This window comes from Hyalella azteca, unplaced genomic scaffold (assembly GCF_000764305.2).
Source record: "Hyalella azteca isolate HAZT.00-mixed unplaced genomic scaffold, Hazt_2.0.2 contig63, whole genome shotgun sequence".
Classification (NCBI taxonomy): Eukaryota; Metazoa; Arthropoda; class Malacostraca; order Amphipoda; family Hyalellidae; genus Hyalella; species Hyalella azteca.
Window position 1 is genome coordinate 28224 of NW_025930424.1, and position 15451 is coordinate 43674.

Below are 15451 nucleotides of genomic sequence, written 5' to 3' on the forward strand. Positions count from 1 at the left end.
TAAATAAACACTTCGTCACCTAGTAACTGCGCGTGGACTGTTCTGTATCACGTCACCACAACAAAGAACGACCGTGCCAAAATACTGGCTAATTCCACGGCAGCATAAGGCTCTCAACATTGCAAAATTCTCTATTATCAAGTACAGAAAACTTTATATGAACTAAATTCTGATTCAGTTGGCAATAAGTGTATATTAGTAAAAAAAATAGGATAGAAAAATATTTGTGGGGGAAACCATTTCTGCATTCACCCGAATTTAGTGAGGTATTCTTCTTCAAACAATAGCCGACCAGGTTTGAGATAACTTTGCGACCACCTAGGCAAATTAAGCGACATATGAGGGCAAATAATAATAATATTGATAATAATAATAAAAATAATAATAATGATAGAAATAATAACTAAAATATAGCAGACAGCAACGTGCCGCAGGGGTGCCCAGGGAAAGCTGTCATTCCCTTAGACGCAGTAGCGTCTCCCTGAGGTCGAGTCCTGCTGTATTAAACATATTTCTCGTGTAGCTCTTCCCGCGTCAATTATCATGGATATAAACAAATAGAGATTACGATGATTACTCACGTTTAACGCCTTAATAATATTTGTACCGTTAGTTGACAAATTTCAGATTTACCATAATTTAAAAGCAAAGAAAACCCCAAGTAACTACCCATATCTTCGTTGATTTTTTTTCCCGAAAATTAGTACGAATATGAGTTACAAACTAAAAATTTACGAATTTAAGTCTAATCATTTGTATGATCAATTTTACAGACAAGAGATTGCAAAAACCTAAAAAGCATAAAGACGCGCGCATTGATGTAAAAACCTACTAAATTATTTCAAAACTTTTCTCAATAATGCTCACAGTTCCTATCCGCTCGAAGTTGTTCAGTATATCAATATAAAGATATGGTGCATTAACTTGTGTTTTCTTTGTTTTTCTTTCATTTCAACTCAAAAATAATTGTTTATCGCTTAAAAGCGCCTTCACTCGACGCCGGATACAAAGATAACTGATGGAGAATAACGAGCTATATATCAAAAGTGCATTATAAATACCGTACAAGTAATCATAGCTACAAATATTACACGAATATTAAACGCGATAGCCTCAAATGAAAACTTTAATCCATCAATGGAAACAACGCTCTACTCTGGCTTCTTGCATCAATGCATGTAAGTTGGTGCGACGAAATCTAATTTAAATCTTTCTTCAAAGCTCCCGATTACATTTCCCTCTGGAAGTAAGATTTAAATCTCGGAACTTTAATGTTGCTGTAATAGAATCCTGAAACCTCGGCAGAGAAACGAAGTTCGAGGTCATTCAAAAGAGCACAATATCCCTGTGAGATTATTATTAAAATACGTTAAATAACGAATTCTATCTAAATAATATGAAATGAAATAATATATCACAATTATTTGCTGGTTGATCGATAAAAATACAAAATGATGGTAGAAAATATACTGATAGGAGGAAGATTGGGACCATCAAAATGACGTACATCTTACGTACGATGTTGAGGGCTGTCAATAACATGCAACACCATCTTCGACAAATATTTTCGCAAGTTATATTTCCTTTCAGCATTGAAAGTAATTTTGCACATAAAATAAATACGGTAGAGCTTCAGTAGGTAGAGCTTTGGTAATTGCTTTGCACCTCATAAAAAATCGCTCAATACAAAGGACTTAACTCTTGACAATTCAAATGGAGCAAAGGCAAATTTATTTAGGAATCGCTCAATACCCTAAACAAAGTATCTAACTCTCGACATTTTAAATGCAACAAAGACAGATTTATTTAGGGATCGCTCAATACCCTAGACAAAATACCTAACGCTTGACAATTCAAAAAAGAAAAAAAGACAGATTTATTAAGGATTAGCAGAGGGCAGAGCATTTTCCTTTCAGCATTGAAAGTAATTTTGCACATTAAATAAATAGAGCTTTAGAAATTGCTTTACATCTCATACAAATAAATCGCTCAATAGGTACCTGAAATGTAGGGCCTAACTGTTGACATTTCAAATGGGACAAAGACAAATTTATTTAGGAATCGCTCAATACCCTAAACTAAGTACCTAATTCTTGACATTTTAGAAGCGAAAAAGACAGATTTATTTAGGAATCGCTCAATACAAAGGACTTAACTCCTGACATTTTAAAAGCGACAAAGACAAATTTATTTAAGAATCGCTCAATACAAAGTACCCTAACTCTTAACATTTTAGAAGCGACAAAGAGAGATTTATTTATTATTAGCCGAGGGCAGAGCAGGCAAGGCCAGCGTCGCGGAGACGAGGTCCGTCATGACAGGGAACGTCACGTCGACGTCCAGGAGCTTCTGCTGCGCCCACAGCAGCAGCTTCAGCAGCTCGCTCAGCAGCGGCGACGTCTCCTCGAAGTTCTCAGCTTTTAGGATAGCGGCGTTAAGTTCAGACGCGACCTGTTACAATAATACAACAACCCAGCACTTAATGAGAGTACCAACCCAGCACTTAACGAGAGTCACAACCCAGCACTTAATGAGAGTCACAACCCAGCACTTAATGAGAGTCACAACCCAGCACTTAATGAGAGTCACAACCCAGCACTTAATGAGAGTCACAACCCAGGACTTAACACATTTATTGATGTCAACTGTGTAATGCTACAAGGAATATACCGGATAGTTCAACTATATTACGGTAATTCGCCAGAGTTGAATTATATATAATAATAGCGGCCTGTCGCCGATTCGTAACATCACAGAACGTTTACAGCTTGATGTGTTCTCGAACTCGCAACTCACTGCTACAATTCAGCTGTGCTTAACCGCCCGGCCTCTTCGCCGATTCTAACAAGAAACTGGCACACAGAGCTGGGATCGAACCCGCGCCTCTCTGCGCCAATCTTGGTACTCTGAACTGTAACCACTGGGCCACCCTTATAAGTAAGTACCGGTATAGGATCTATCAATGTCGTGGCCATCACACAAAAGTTTCCTAAGGCACTGCAATGAACAGATTATCAAGAAATACCGCAGATCACCTGCCATCTGCGTGAGAGTAGGTCTTTGAGACACAGTATTATATTGCTCACAACATTTTTGCAGCATTGCATGAATAACTTTGCATGCAGTCAGTCACAAGCCAATAATAATAAATAACTTCAGCAAATAGTTAAATTAGTTACCTATTATTAGCAAATTTATATGAATAAGTTATTAGGAAATTCATAGAAATCGCAAAAACTGAACAAAAAATGTGAAGAGTATGAGAAATTGGTCTCACTTTTCGTCCAATAATAATAAATAAATTTATTCACCAACATCCTGGTTCAAATTTATTAGCGAAATAATAAAAATGGCAAAAACTAACAAAAAAACTAGTTGAGTATAATAAATTTGTCTCACTTTCTGTCTGTGCGATGGATGAAGGATGTCAGCAAAAGTTAGCAAATTCATAGAAATTACAATTAGAAGAATATAACACAAATTTGTCTCACTTTTTGTCTGTGCGACGGATGAAGGAGGTCAGCAAAAGGGGAAGACAGAGGCTGCGGGAAGGCCAGCAAGGCAAGAGTTCGCTCGAGCTGCTGCCGCACGTTGGGGTCAGACGCTCCTCTCTCAGCCAGGTGCTCCTGCGCGTATATAACGGCTTCCTCCACACGCCCTTCACGGATCAGCTCCAGCAGCACCAGTTGCTGTTGTATGCACAAATATTCCGTTTATTAACATAACATAACATAGCATAACATAGCATAACATAACATAGTGATGTCGGCGCTGAAGTGTAGGCCTGATGTGGCCTGTCGCCGATTCTTTTCTTAGGATCAGCTGCAGCAGCATCAGTTGCTGTTGTGTACACAAATATTGAGTTTATTGATCTTACTTTAGCTGCTGAGTGATTAAAATAAATAAGAAGGAGGCGCTTTACTTTCCACTTTTATCTCATTGGACTGCAATCGTGGTATGTGTTTTATTGCTGGTTAATGAATATAAATAGAAAATTTTGCTATGGCAAAACTAATTCAGATTCAAATAAAAAGCCTTTTGGGGTTTTTTGTCAAACTAAATTTGTCATGAATAATTCATAACCATGTATTTTAGTCCTACTGATGTAATAATTCAGCAATGCTGAAGACTTCTTCAGTCTTATCCTAATATTTTCATTGGTACAAATAAAAAATCACCAAAACAGAGAATTTGTTACCTGTGAAATATTTATTTTGTAATGGAGAAGAGAAATTAGTTTCATTAGGATTCGTGCCACCTCGACTATTTTGTATTCAAGCAAACTCCAAAATACATTCTTCCTTTGAACACATTTGAAAATGGAAAGCCTTCAAGCTATTTCTTTCACAAACACCTATTTTTACCTCTCATTCCCTTTGTTATAGCTACTTATTTCCAGCTGTATAAGTAGCAAAAATCCAGTTGCAAAGATAACGGACAGCTACTACATCTCTCAGTTATTTTCATATCAATATATATAAGCTTCCGTTATTTAGCATTACGGTATATGCAAGGCTTATATTGTAATAGCCTTATATATCAGTTCCTATTCAAGCACTCCTACTTAGCAGTTTTTGTGTCAAGCACTCCTGCTTCAATTTCATGAGACTGGACCCCAGTTGAATGAAGCTTGGATTGCCCAAAACATTCTAATTCTTGAACACTCAGCCTTCTAAAGAGATAGGAAAATAAGTAAACTTTCACCTGCAGATGGAAATAAAGCTCAGAATTATCGTCCAGAATTTCTGGATGCAAGGTAGTGACCATCCTCATGGCCTCTTGTATGCTGCCAGCTTGGATGGCAGAGCGGATGCGGATACGCTCATCCATGAGACTGAGGTCCATAGGCGCAGTGACTCCTGCTTCCACTGCAAATTTCTCTGCCGCTTCTTTGAATCCCTCTGCAGCGAAAGAGAATTTGATGACAAATAAGTTGTATTGTAAAAATCATGATTTTAAAACCAATTAAACAAAATGCTTCAAAACATTTCTGCCTCATAGAAGAAGCTGTAAAATAGAATGAACTCTTTGTCTCAGGCTTCCAAAACAAACATTTTTCTTTATAGTCAAATCAAACAAAACTATTTAGAAACCTTCTTAGCTTAGCAGCCAAAGCCAATGAACAAATTCCACTGACAAAGTGAAAATTTTGAAGCAGAAATAAAACAAATATCTGACAATATAGTATTGTCATACCTAGTATAATAGTATTCTTTCTTTTATAAGTGGTGAGATCATCCAATATTTTGGATGATTAAAAAAATGGCATGTTTAGGACTATGAAAATCAACTAGCTAGGGCAAGGGTACAACTATCACCAGTTGAAGACGAAAATATTAAAAAAATAAAATAAAAAATTAATTAAAATATTTAAAGATATTAAAAAAATAAAGGTTAGTTTCATCACCTGTTACTAGATAGTTCATGACCAAATTATTCATGTATGTTCTTTGAAGTGTGGTCTGACTATTCTCTTCCGTCCATTGTTTGATGTCAGCAGCTTGAGCTCCATCCAAGGAGACGTTCATGTCTTCTGATGAATCTGAATTGCCCCGCATGTCGTAGTTGTTTAACAATCTTCTTAAATACCTGGGGAACAAAATTAATCAGGTCAATCATAAGTCATGATTTTGAATTTTTGAACTTCACAACTCTAGCAGCCAGCATAAGTGTTAATTGAATGCATGAGGACTTAATTGAATATAATTCAGTAACCAGGGTTTGTTACCAGGTGCTTAATTTCAGGACATGTACAACGCTGAGCATGCCATGAAATAGTGCTAGTTCAATGATTATTCTAATTTAATATCAAAAGATAATGCTGTAAATAAGCCCCATGAAATTCATACTCCTCTCATGTTATGAAGAATCCAATTCCTAGGTATTTCTAACATAAAATGCATTACTCAAAAGTCTGACAGTTACAGTCATGTTAGTTGTCAGACAGCAAGCTATCACAAACAGCAATGAAATTATGAATATTTGATAAAACAAAACAAATACACTCACACAAGTTGAAATTTGTTTGCAGTGCAGCAAAATTCAGTCGTTCATAATCTTGCAAAATTAGAGATATGACGCCAAACCCATTACATATAACAGTTTGAATATTGTCTTATATTACTGTCAAACAGGGTAATAAGGGATGGTTTTGAGCGTTTTTCCTCAATAATTTCTTACCATGAAACATTTCATAAACCAGTTTAGTATCATTTTAAAGGTATTTGCAAGGGCTATCATATGGCATCTCTGAAAAAATTCCATGCTAAGAATTTAAAAGCAAAGAAAAGTCCACAAAAATTCATATCTTTATAGAAAACGTTTCGGAGACCAGCTCCATCGTCAGTTCGAGCCAAACCCATTACATATAACAGTTTGAATATTGTCTTATACTACTGTCAAACAGGGTAATAAGGGATGGTTTTGAGCGTTTTTCCTCAATAACTTCTTACCATGAAACATTTCATAAACAAGTTTAGTATCATTTTAAAGGTATTTGCAAGGGCTATCATATGGCATCTCTGAAAAAATTCCATGCTATTCGTAAGGTGCCAGACGCAAATTAATAGCCTCCTGAACTAACCCTGGGAACGGGGTAAAAAGGGACACTTGAAGTAAAACTTAATTTAAAACGTTTGAAGCATGCAGAGTGTACTCATCCATTACTAACAGTGCTCTGAAGTTCTCCTCTTCCTGTTCAGATAATGTAGATGTAGAATAAATGACATTTTCTGTGATTTTTACTTGTTTTTCTTCTATTGATATGATATTAACTTATCCATACATTACCATATTATTGATGTGATATTACCTTATCGCAACAGATGCCATTGAGCATTGACAACAATCTTGTTGTTGCCGGCACTATGGAATGCTTATGTTGGGTTCTTTAGTCTCTGGCAACAATTTAGGTGAATGAAAGTTTCTTCTGGATATTGATGTATTGTTAGAGTATGGGCCGCAATTACAGATGCAGTCACAAATGGAATGAAATGTAACCAGACATTGGGAGCATGAATGAGGTATTTGAGCTGTAAAAGATAAAACATATAATCAATAAAAGTGAAATCAAATAAAAAGAACCTCACTCACAGCAGTTAATCAAAACCAAAAACCTTTAGCATTGACATAACAATCAAGCAGCAAGCGGTAGTTTCAGATCAGAATATAATTGATAAGATCAACACACAAGAGTATTTCAAGACATTAAAGGTAAACCAAGGTAAATGGACACTATTGTAACTGTGGTAATAACTGCGACTTATTGGGTGAAACACATAATGAACAACAGTTTGGTATTCACTAATAAAAAAGTAAGCATTGAAATTGAAGGATTTAAACAGTAAAGTTATTGAAGTGAATCATATAAACAGCTCGCTATTGTGCAATTTATGTTCTTGAGATTAAAAGCAAGCATTGCAAGAAGTGGATAAATGTATGTGCAAAGTATAAACATAAGCAAGAATGAAATAAATACTGTAGATTATTAAGCTGAATGAACACTAACATACCTGGTTTTAAAACTTTATACAATATGGATTCTAACAAGCACTCACCAAGGCAATTGCAGTTGTCAGAGCATTGGACATCAATCTGCCTGCTTCTATTAGAACTTTACAATGTCACTGATCAAGCACATGCATGAATAATATAATTACTAGAATTTTTACCCATGGCTGAAAAAATAAAGAAAAATGTTTGGTATTGAATTAGAACGTATACATTGAGTGAACAAATGAATAACAGATTTGGTTTGCGATGAAAAATACTGAAATAACCACCTGGCTACATTGTCCACTGCAAGCTTCTTATCAGCAGCAATGTAGCATTTCTTCTGTAACTAAGCTTACAGGACAGCTTGTAATGTTGCTCCACTTTAATTGAATTAAGTGAATTCACTATAACAAAAAAATTGTAAAAACATACCTGAAACAGAAAGGAATATTTTAGTGACAACCATCATATTTTTTCGAGGAAAAATCATAGTTTAGGTTAATTACTTTTCATTCTATGTTGCCCAGAGCACAATTCTATCTATGACATTCTATGCACAATTTCGTGATGACCGATGATGCATTAATATTTTGTCAGGTGAAATTTTTTTCGCTTAGCAAGGTAAATGTAATCAAAATTCTTTGTTAATTGATTTTTTGTTAACTGGAGCCTTTGCTAACCAAAGTTATACTGTAAATGCATTTTTAGGGGTGTCCCTTATTACCCTGGGGGGGTGTTTCTTATTACCCCATCGCATGGAAATGGCCACCAATTTTTTTTTTTGAATGAGCTACACAAATTCTGTCAATCAAGTTTTTAAGCCAACACCTGTTTACTACTTTCATGTAAGTAAAATTTTTTAATAAGGCAAATATTTTTTTGCTACAGACCTTAGCAGAGGTACTTTTCCAAAATCTAACTTTTTACACTTTTTTCCATGGATTTTTTAGAGGTGGTAAATGTATGATTTCTTGCCTTGCTTCATTCTACATAGATAGGAAAAATGTTGAACTTTACAGAACTATTTTTAGTTTGCAATATTTCAATCAGTTTAGGCTTGAAGAAATGGAATCACGGCTGGCAAATCCATAAACCATGGCCCAAAAAATAAAGTTGCAGCACACCAAGTAGATATATTTCATGCTTGCTCACCCCTATTACAAAGAACCTCTTCTCTACTCTTATGCATGCTAGAAATCAAATTCTGAAATCAAATTTCCAGGCCATGATGTCAATTCTTCAATGCTAAAATCTAAAGGAAGCATTTTGATAGCATTGGTTCTGTGCTAAGGAGCTCCATTCATCATGTTTTGGGTTGCTTTTCTCAGTTCAGCTTACAAGAGCACTTCATCTCCTTCCCACAAACACAGCAATGATGAATGAATGCTTTTTGGCACAAAAAAATTCTGACTGATGAGTTGATTCCCTCAATTGACAATCAGTTTCCTGACCAAAACTGAATTTTCCATCAGTGACCATAGTGACATTCTAATTCTTAATACCTTCTAAATGACCATGTAGGTATCTATGTAATTTAGGAGCACGGCGACCAAATACTATAGGAGCGCAGCTACCAAAATAGGAGCGTGGCAACCAAAATAGGAGCGTGGCAACCAAAATAGGAGCGTGGCAACCAAAATAGGAGCGTGGCAACCAAAATAGGAGCGTGGCAACCAAAATAGGAGCGTGGCAACCAAAATAGGAGCGTGGCAACCAAAATAGGAGCGTGGCAACCAAAATAGGAGCGTGGCAACCAAAATAGGAGCGTGGCAACCAANCTCCTTCAGCAGTTTGACCTCTAGGGCGTCCAAACTGCCATGGTGAATGGTCGAGACCTTGCTCTCAAGGTATGACCAGATCCCAAAATCCAGAGGATTCAGATTGGGTGATGATGGGGGCCATTCATCTTTGGTAATAAAGTGGGGAACATTCTCGGACAGCCACTCCTGAGTTGATTTGGCCCCATGGGATGGTGCAGAGTCCTGCTGGAATGACCAGGGGCGTTTTTTGAAGTGCTTTTGTGCCCAGGGCAACAATGCACCAACAAGGATGGCATCTCAATAGTTCTTCTGATTCAATTTCACCCCTTTGTCAACAAAAAAGAAGCGACTCCTTGAGGACTCTGTTACGGCTGCCCAGACCATCACTGAGGTCGGGCATTGCTTCCTATCACCACACGGGATCCTTCGTCCCATTCTTCGACCAAATTTGATCATTTTGGGAGTTGAAGTGGTGTTCAACATTGCATATCTTCTCATCACTGAAAACAAGGTTTGGCAGCGTGCCATCATGAATGCGGGAAAGAAGAATCTTGGATTGTTGGAGGCATTTGTCAACAACTTGAGCAGACAGTTGGTGTTTTTTGACATGCTTGAATGGGGACAACTTTAGGTCCTTCCAGAGAACAGTCCACATGGTTCCATACAACACATTTGACTGTTCTGCGAGTGTATTGATTTTGAAAAAACAATGTAACGCTAAATATTGATGACCCTATATATAGATAGATACAGACAGACATACATACAATACATACATATATAAATGACCAGTGATGTGTGTATGTACATACAGACATATGCAGGAGACGTTACATAGCACTGCATGACCTCTGCTTGTTTCCTGCCCTTTTGTGATCAAGCCAATCACATCAGTCAGTCGTACCACACCAGGCCAATGGTATGCATATCACAGTCGTATTCTTATATGGTATGGTATGTATACACCACTGATGGTATGATGTTATGATGGTATTCTAAACCTTCAATTGTTCCAAAATTTTGACAGCTGCTTGCTTACGATAACGTGCATATTTTTGTCCCAGCCGTTGCAGTCCCTTCAGCATTAATTTCTTTCTATGCTGTTTGTTTGATATAAAAATATATACATTTTACAGATACATCTGCATGATGTCATGGCTTTGTTGTTAAGAGTATATTTTCTTGTAAGCCTAATGTGTACATTAAATTTATTATCCCTCTAGAATTCCACACTGCTTGTAAGAATTTGTAAGAATATTAAACAAAAGTTTTAAATATTTGTTACTAGGTAATTAGAATGAAATACTGATTTATGGTGTAATAATCAAGAAACTATAATCAAGAAACTATAATCAAGAAACTATAATCAAGATAATTAATTATTATCTCAATTGTGAGGTATGAATAATAGCAGTAGTTTGTAAATATTTTTTTCAAGATGTATTACGTTAAGAAGTTTCAAAGAATGCTTTGATTGTATAGGATGTATGGTATTTAGAAAATAATTGAAAATATGAAAGACTGCAAATGCAAATGGTAAAGCATCGAGCCAAATCTCTAAGCATTGATTACCAATCTTCCATGATCAATTGGAACATGTGTCTAAAAAACACATCGCCAGCAGAGTTATAGATAGACACACATTGGCGGAGATGGGCTTGCCGTAATTTGATTGAATTGAAAAATTTGTACATATGTATGCACATACATACAGTTTGCCTCGTTAGATGCAATTATTTCACAGCTACACAATGAGATCAGAAAATGGCTAAGCTTTTTTATATACTTAAGATACCGTAGACCCTAGTCTTAAATAATAGTCATTCAAGTACGTATTTATCATCGTAGAATTATCACTATTCATCGGGAAATTCTGAAAATTATCCTGTATTTAGTGTTTGGTATTTGCTAATAATTAATTGCTAGGTTAATTTTTTAAACCAAAATTAATCGCTAAACTGGATAAAATATAAGATTTGTAACAATTCCCGTTTTTGGATACAATAAGAATACAAGGAAATTAGACAATTTTAATTAACACTCAAAGACATATTTGGTTAGTAATGACACTTTTCTCCACTACAATTCGTTTCTTTGTGTAGGTAGTTCCTAGTTTAAATAAAGTAATTTACATGCATTGATCTATTGGAGTAACATTAATTGTGCATGCCAAGTTGAAGCCAGTATTTTATAGTGGCCAGTTTTATGCTCTAGGAGTGTTACTTTAGTTTGAAGCTCAATAATTGCTTGTGATCCTACTGATTATTGTCATCCAAATTATACTTATTAGTCAGCTGGGATTTTTATTATGACTTGCACCTCTCGTACTTCTTCATTGGTTTGGGAGATATATCATGGACTGGCCGAGAGCTAAAACTTACTTTATATTAGAATTCGATTTGCTTTGGATTTGATTCACTCAGGATTTGGCAACTTTTCACCTCATTTGTAATGTTAAGCTTTTATTTACATTGCAAAATAGATTGATAACTGAAGTGCTTGTAGACACTTGGCCATTGAACTAAACTTGTCTGGATTTAGCAGTACAAAAAGTAGCTTCTATATATTTTGTGTTACGATGCATTGCATTCAGACTTTTCTAAGAACTATTTGATTCAAGTGGATTTGTTGTTGAAAAGAATTTAAAATCTAACTGACTACCTTCATACGGGGTAATAAGGGACGGTTTTGAGCGTTTTTTTTTTTTTGTTAATAACTTCTTACCCATGAAACATTTCAGAAACGAGTTTAGGCTCATTTTAAAGCTCTTTGCAAGGGCTATCGAATGACATACCGGTATCAAAAAAATATCCATATGCTATACATGAGGCGCCAGACACAAAATAAAAGCATCCTGAATTACCACTGGGAACGGGGTAATCTGGGACACTTACAATAAAACTTGATTTAAAAACGTTTGAAGCATGCAGAGTGTACTCATCCATTACTAATCTAGGTTTTTTTTGCTCCGGAGTGCCACAGTGTGCCTGCTGGAGTGCTGGGGCTAAATGCCCAAGGGTTTACTCAAAAACCACCATGTACAGCTAAGACAAATGTTATTGTTGCTGTTTGACTGTTTTAGGGTAAAATTATAGATTTGGGGTAACACGTGCATGGACTTTGTGAATCAATTTATGCCTCATAAATGGCTTTTCATGGCCGAGATATGGAAATCACAGCTCAAAAAATTAGAATCACGGCTCGAAGAAATGGAATCATGGCTGGCAAATCCATAAAACTAAGGCTCCAAAAATTCAGTCGCAGCTTGCCAAGTAGATATATTCCATGGAATCCATGCCTGTTCTGGCAGCAAAAGCAACAACTATAGAAGACAGCTGGCAACGTTTAGGGCAGAAAATTCATATCTTGGCGATGCTGCTTGCAAGTTGCAAGCTCTGCACCGTGCACCTTGGCTCCCCATCCTCATGTCAGTCATCAGTCATGTGTGATGTGATTGTGAGGAGTGCTCTGGTCATCCTGTTCTAGCTAAATGACTGCCCACTTCCTGGCATAGTGACAAACCAGAGCTTTTTGGGAATCAGTTCATTTTTAATTTCCTCAATAACTCAAGATTTATACCAATTTCTTATGTATGATAATGCAGGTATCGAGAATACTTTACTGGTCTACATATAGAACTCAAAAATGAACTTGAAAGAGAGTCTAAAAAACTTTCTGCTTTGCCAGTGCCACTATGCTTCCTGGAACTTCCCAGTTCCCACTTCCTGCCTACTTCGTCCATGTCTATCACAATGGATCTATTATTGGACCATTCACACCACTGTGCAGAGGGTGGATGCAGCGTCGCCAATATATGAATTTATAAGCCCAAAGCGTCGCCGGCCATTTTAAAGATGCGTCGCCGGGTAATTTTTAATAAAAAGCCATTTACGCTGAGTAATGACAAACTATTTACAAGCCACGAACTTATTTACAAGGTTGCATGCACGTGTTACCCCAAATAACTAATTTTACCCTAAAAACAGTCCGATTGTACAGCAAGTGTCAACTGAACATGTAATAAAGCAGTCTGACCGCTCTAATGCTGTCTCTTATACACATCTAGATGTGTATAAGAGACAGGCACTGGACTTGCTGCGATAGTTACAGACTTACAGAATCATCGACATGACTGCATTACGAAGATTAGGTAGTCGTATGATTAGGCGAGTTCCTGCTTAGACTGCAATCGCTCTAGTAGTTAGGTTTGAATATTTAAACCTGTGTTATGGCGATAAATAGAGATCCGAAACAGCCACGATATGGAAAATACTACTATGAAGCACAGTTTCTTTAACACCATACGTAAAGTTTGTGGGTAACATCAATTAGGTAGTGGGCAAAACTTCATTTCCGTTGTAGAACATTAAAATATAGTTTGGAACTAAGCTCTGCGACTAACGAAATCGGGACCAAAATGTTTGCGAAGCCTGATATTCAAACTGATATTAATTTTCCATTTCCACAAATACTGAGATATACTAAGACCGCTGAATGCAACATGAAAAGCAAAGCGAGGATTATACCTGTCTCTTATACACATCTAGATGTGTATAAGAGACAGCCGGAAACCTTACTTTTTTTGTAAATAGTTGGCTGAAGACTGAGAAATATATTAAATGCAAGAATTTCAATCTAAATGTGTTGGCAAGATCTTCTGAAGGCGAAAATTTTGCCGATAATGCGTCGCTGTAGGTCTTTAAAAGTTTAAATCTTCGTTCACTCTCTGCACAGTGGCAAGACATTCTGGCTCAAAGCACTCGGCCACTTGCTTTTCATCTTCTCACTCTCACACCCCGTCTTTGCCAGAAAAATACCTAAATAATTCAAGTTTCCTAATTTTCTTTTAGACTTCATTATTGAATGCCAGTAATGTTGAAAAATCACTTGCCAAAACCCAAAAACACAATGCCATTATGCCATAGTGGCAAACCAGTGATTTTTTTAGAATCAGTTCATTTTTAATTTCCTCAATAACTCAAGATTTATACCAATTTCTTATGTATGATAATGCAGGTATCGAGGATACTTTACTGGTCTACATATAGTATATAGAACTCAAAAATGAACTTGAAAGAGAGTCTAAAAAACTCTCTGCTTTGCCACTATGCATTATGCCATATGCCACAAAAGTTTCAGCCATAACTGTACTAGGCTATGTGACTAGTATTTCTATTTGTATCACAAAAAAAGTGATTGCTGAATATTGTCCAAGTCACACAGTATAACGGTACATGAACTGTGAACACTGAACATGATGAAGTGATGAAGGGTCTTCTTAGTTCTGACTTCTATTCATTTTATGATTTCGCCGCTGCCCGCTACGCCGGCTACGGCTAATGTAATTATGTAAAGTTCGTTCAATAAAGTAAATTGTTGTAATAACTGTCATCGGACGTGATAAAAAAAACATATACACAATGCGGTGATTCAGAAAATGAATAAGGTAATTCAGAAAATGGATGAGATCATGAGAGAATTAGGATGAGAGTAATTCCGAGCCTCCGAGGGATGGCGGCATGGAAGATTGGAAGGAGGAGCTCGTGTAGGGAGAGAACCGGGTTAGCAGAAGGAGACTTGAAAGTTGAAGGAGACATTTATACTGCACTGCAAATAGGAGCTCACCTCTTGAGAGTTGAGTCTTGACGAACAATCGTCCTAACTCGAACCTGGGTTGAAAGAAGTTAGACAAGCAACTAGCGAATGTCGGGTCCTTTAAATTGTCGGACGAGTCGATTAGAATGAGTCTGATTCTCAGACAACGGAATAGCCGAAAACACCTCAGACGGCAGAACCAGCTAGAGGAGGTCCGGCAACTATTATGAAGGATACCCAGACATAACCTTGTTAGGTAACTCATGTTTGAACTGATGCATGTGTTAGTTCAGTCATGAACGCGTTCAAGAACAGACTAGATCAAGCCATGGAAAAATATATGTTCAGATTTGAAATGCCTAGCACCATATCGAACCCGGTGTAAGTCTAGTAGCTATTTCAAACTATCGTCAGTCCTGAAAAGATCCGGTCTAATGACACGATTTCAGATCTTCTGTGGACAAGGCACGAAAAGTAGAAGAATCGGCGACAGGCCACATTAGGCCTACACTTCAGCGCAGACATCACTATGTTATGTTATGATGTAACTTACGTTGATTGCCGGTAGTTATTCCAGATTTCCAGGTCCATACGGAAATACT

At 36.7% G+C, this 15451-nt stretch overlaps 1 protein-coding gene across 6 annotated transcripts; it reads right to left on the reverse strand.

Annotated features, from left to right (window-relative positions):
• Positions 1–562: 562 nt before the first annotated feature.
• Positions 563–15028, reverse strand: LOC108670172 (glucose-induced degradation protein 8 homolog). Of its 6 annotated transcripts, none has more exons than XM_047880431.1 (6): positions 14880–15028; positions 6812–7031; positions 5408–5589; positions 4705–4901; positions 3492–3689; positions 563–2451 (listed from the first exon to the last, which is right to left on the reverse strand). In XM_047880431.1, exons 2-6 carry the CDS (start codon positions 6829–6831, stop codon positions 2254–2256), a joined length of 795 nt encoding a protein of 264 aa, XP_047736387.1. In that variant the 5' UTR covers positions 6832–7031; positions 14880–15028; the 3' UTR covers positions 563–2253. The 6 variants fall into 6 exon arrangements, with proteins under 6 accessions (XP_047736387.1, XP_018013118.1, XP_047736410.1 ...); XM_018157629.2 differs by lacking the exon at positions 14880–15028 and adding an exon at positions 7557–7698; XM_047880454.1 differs by lacking the exon at positions 14880–15028 and adding an exon at positions 7512–7549.
• Positions 15029–15451: the final 423 nt, after the last annotated feature.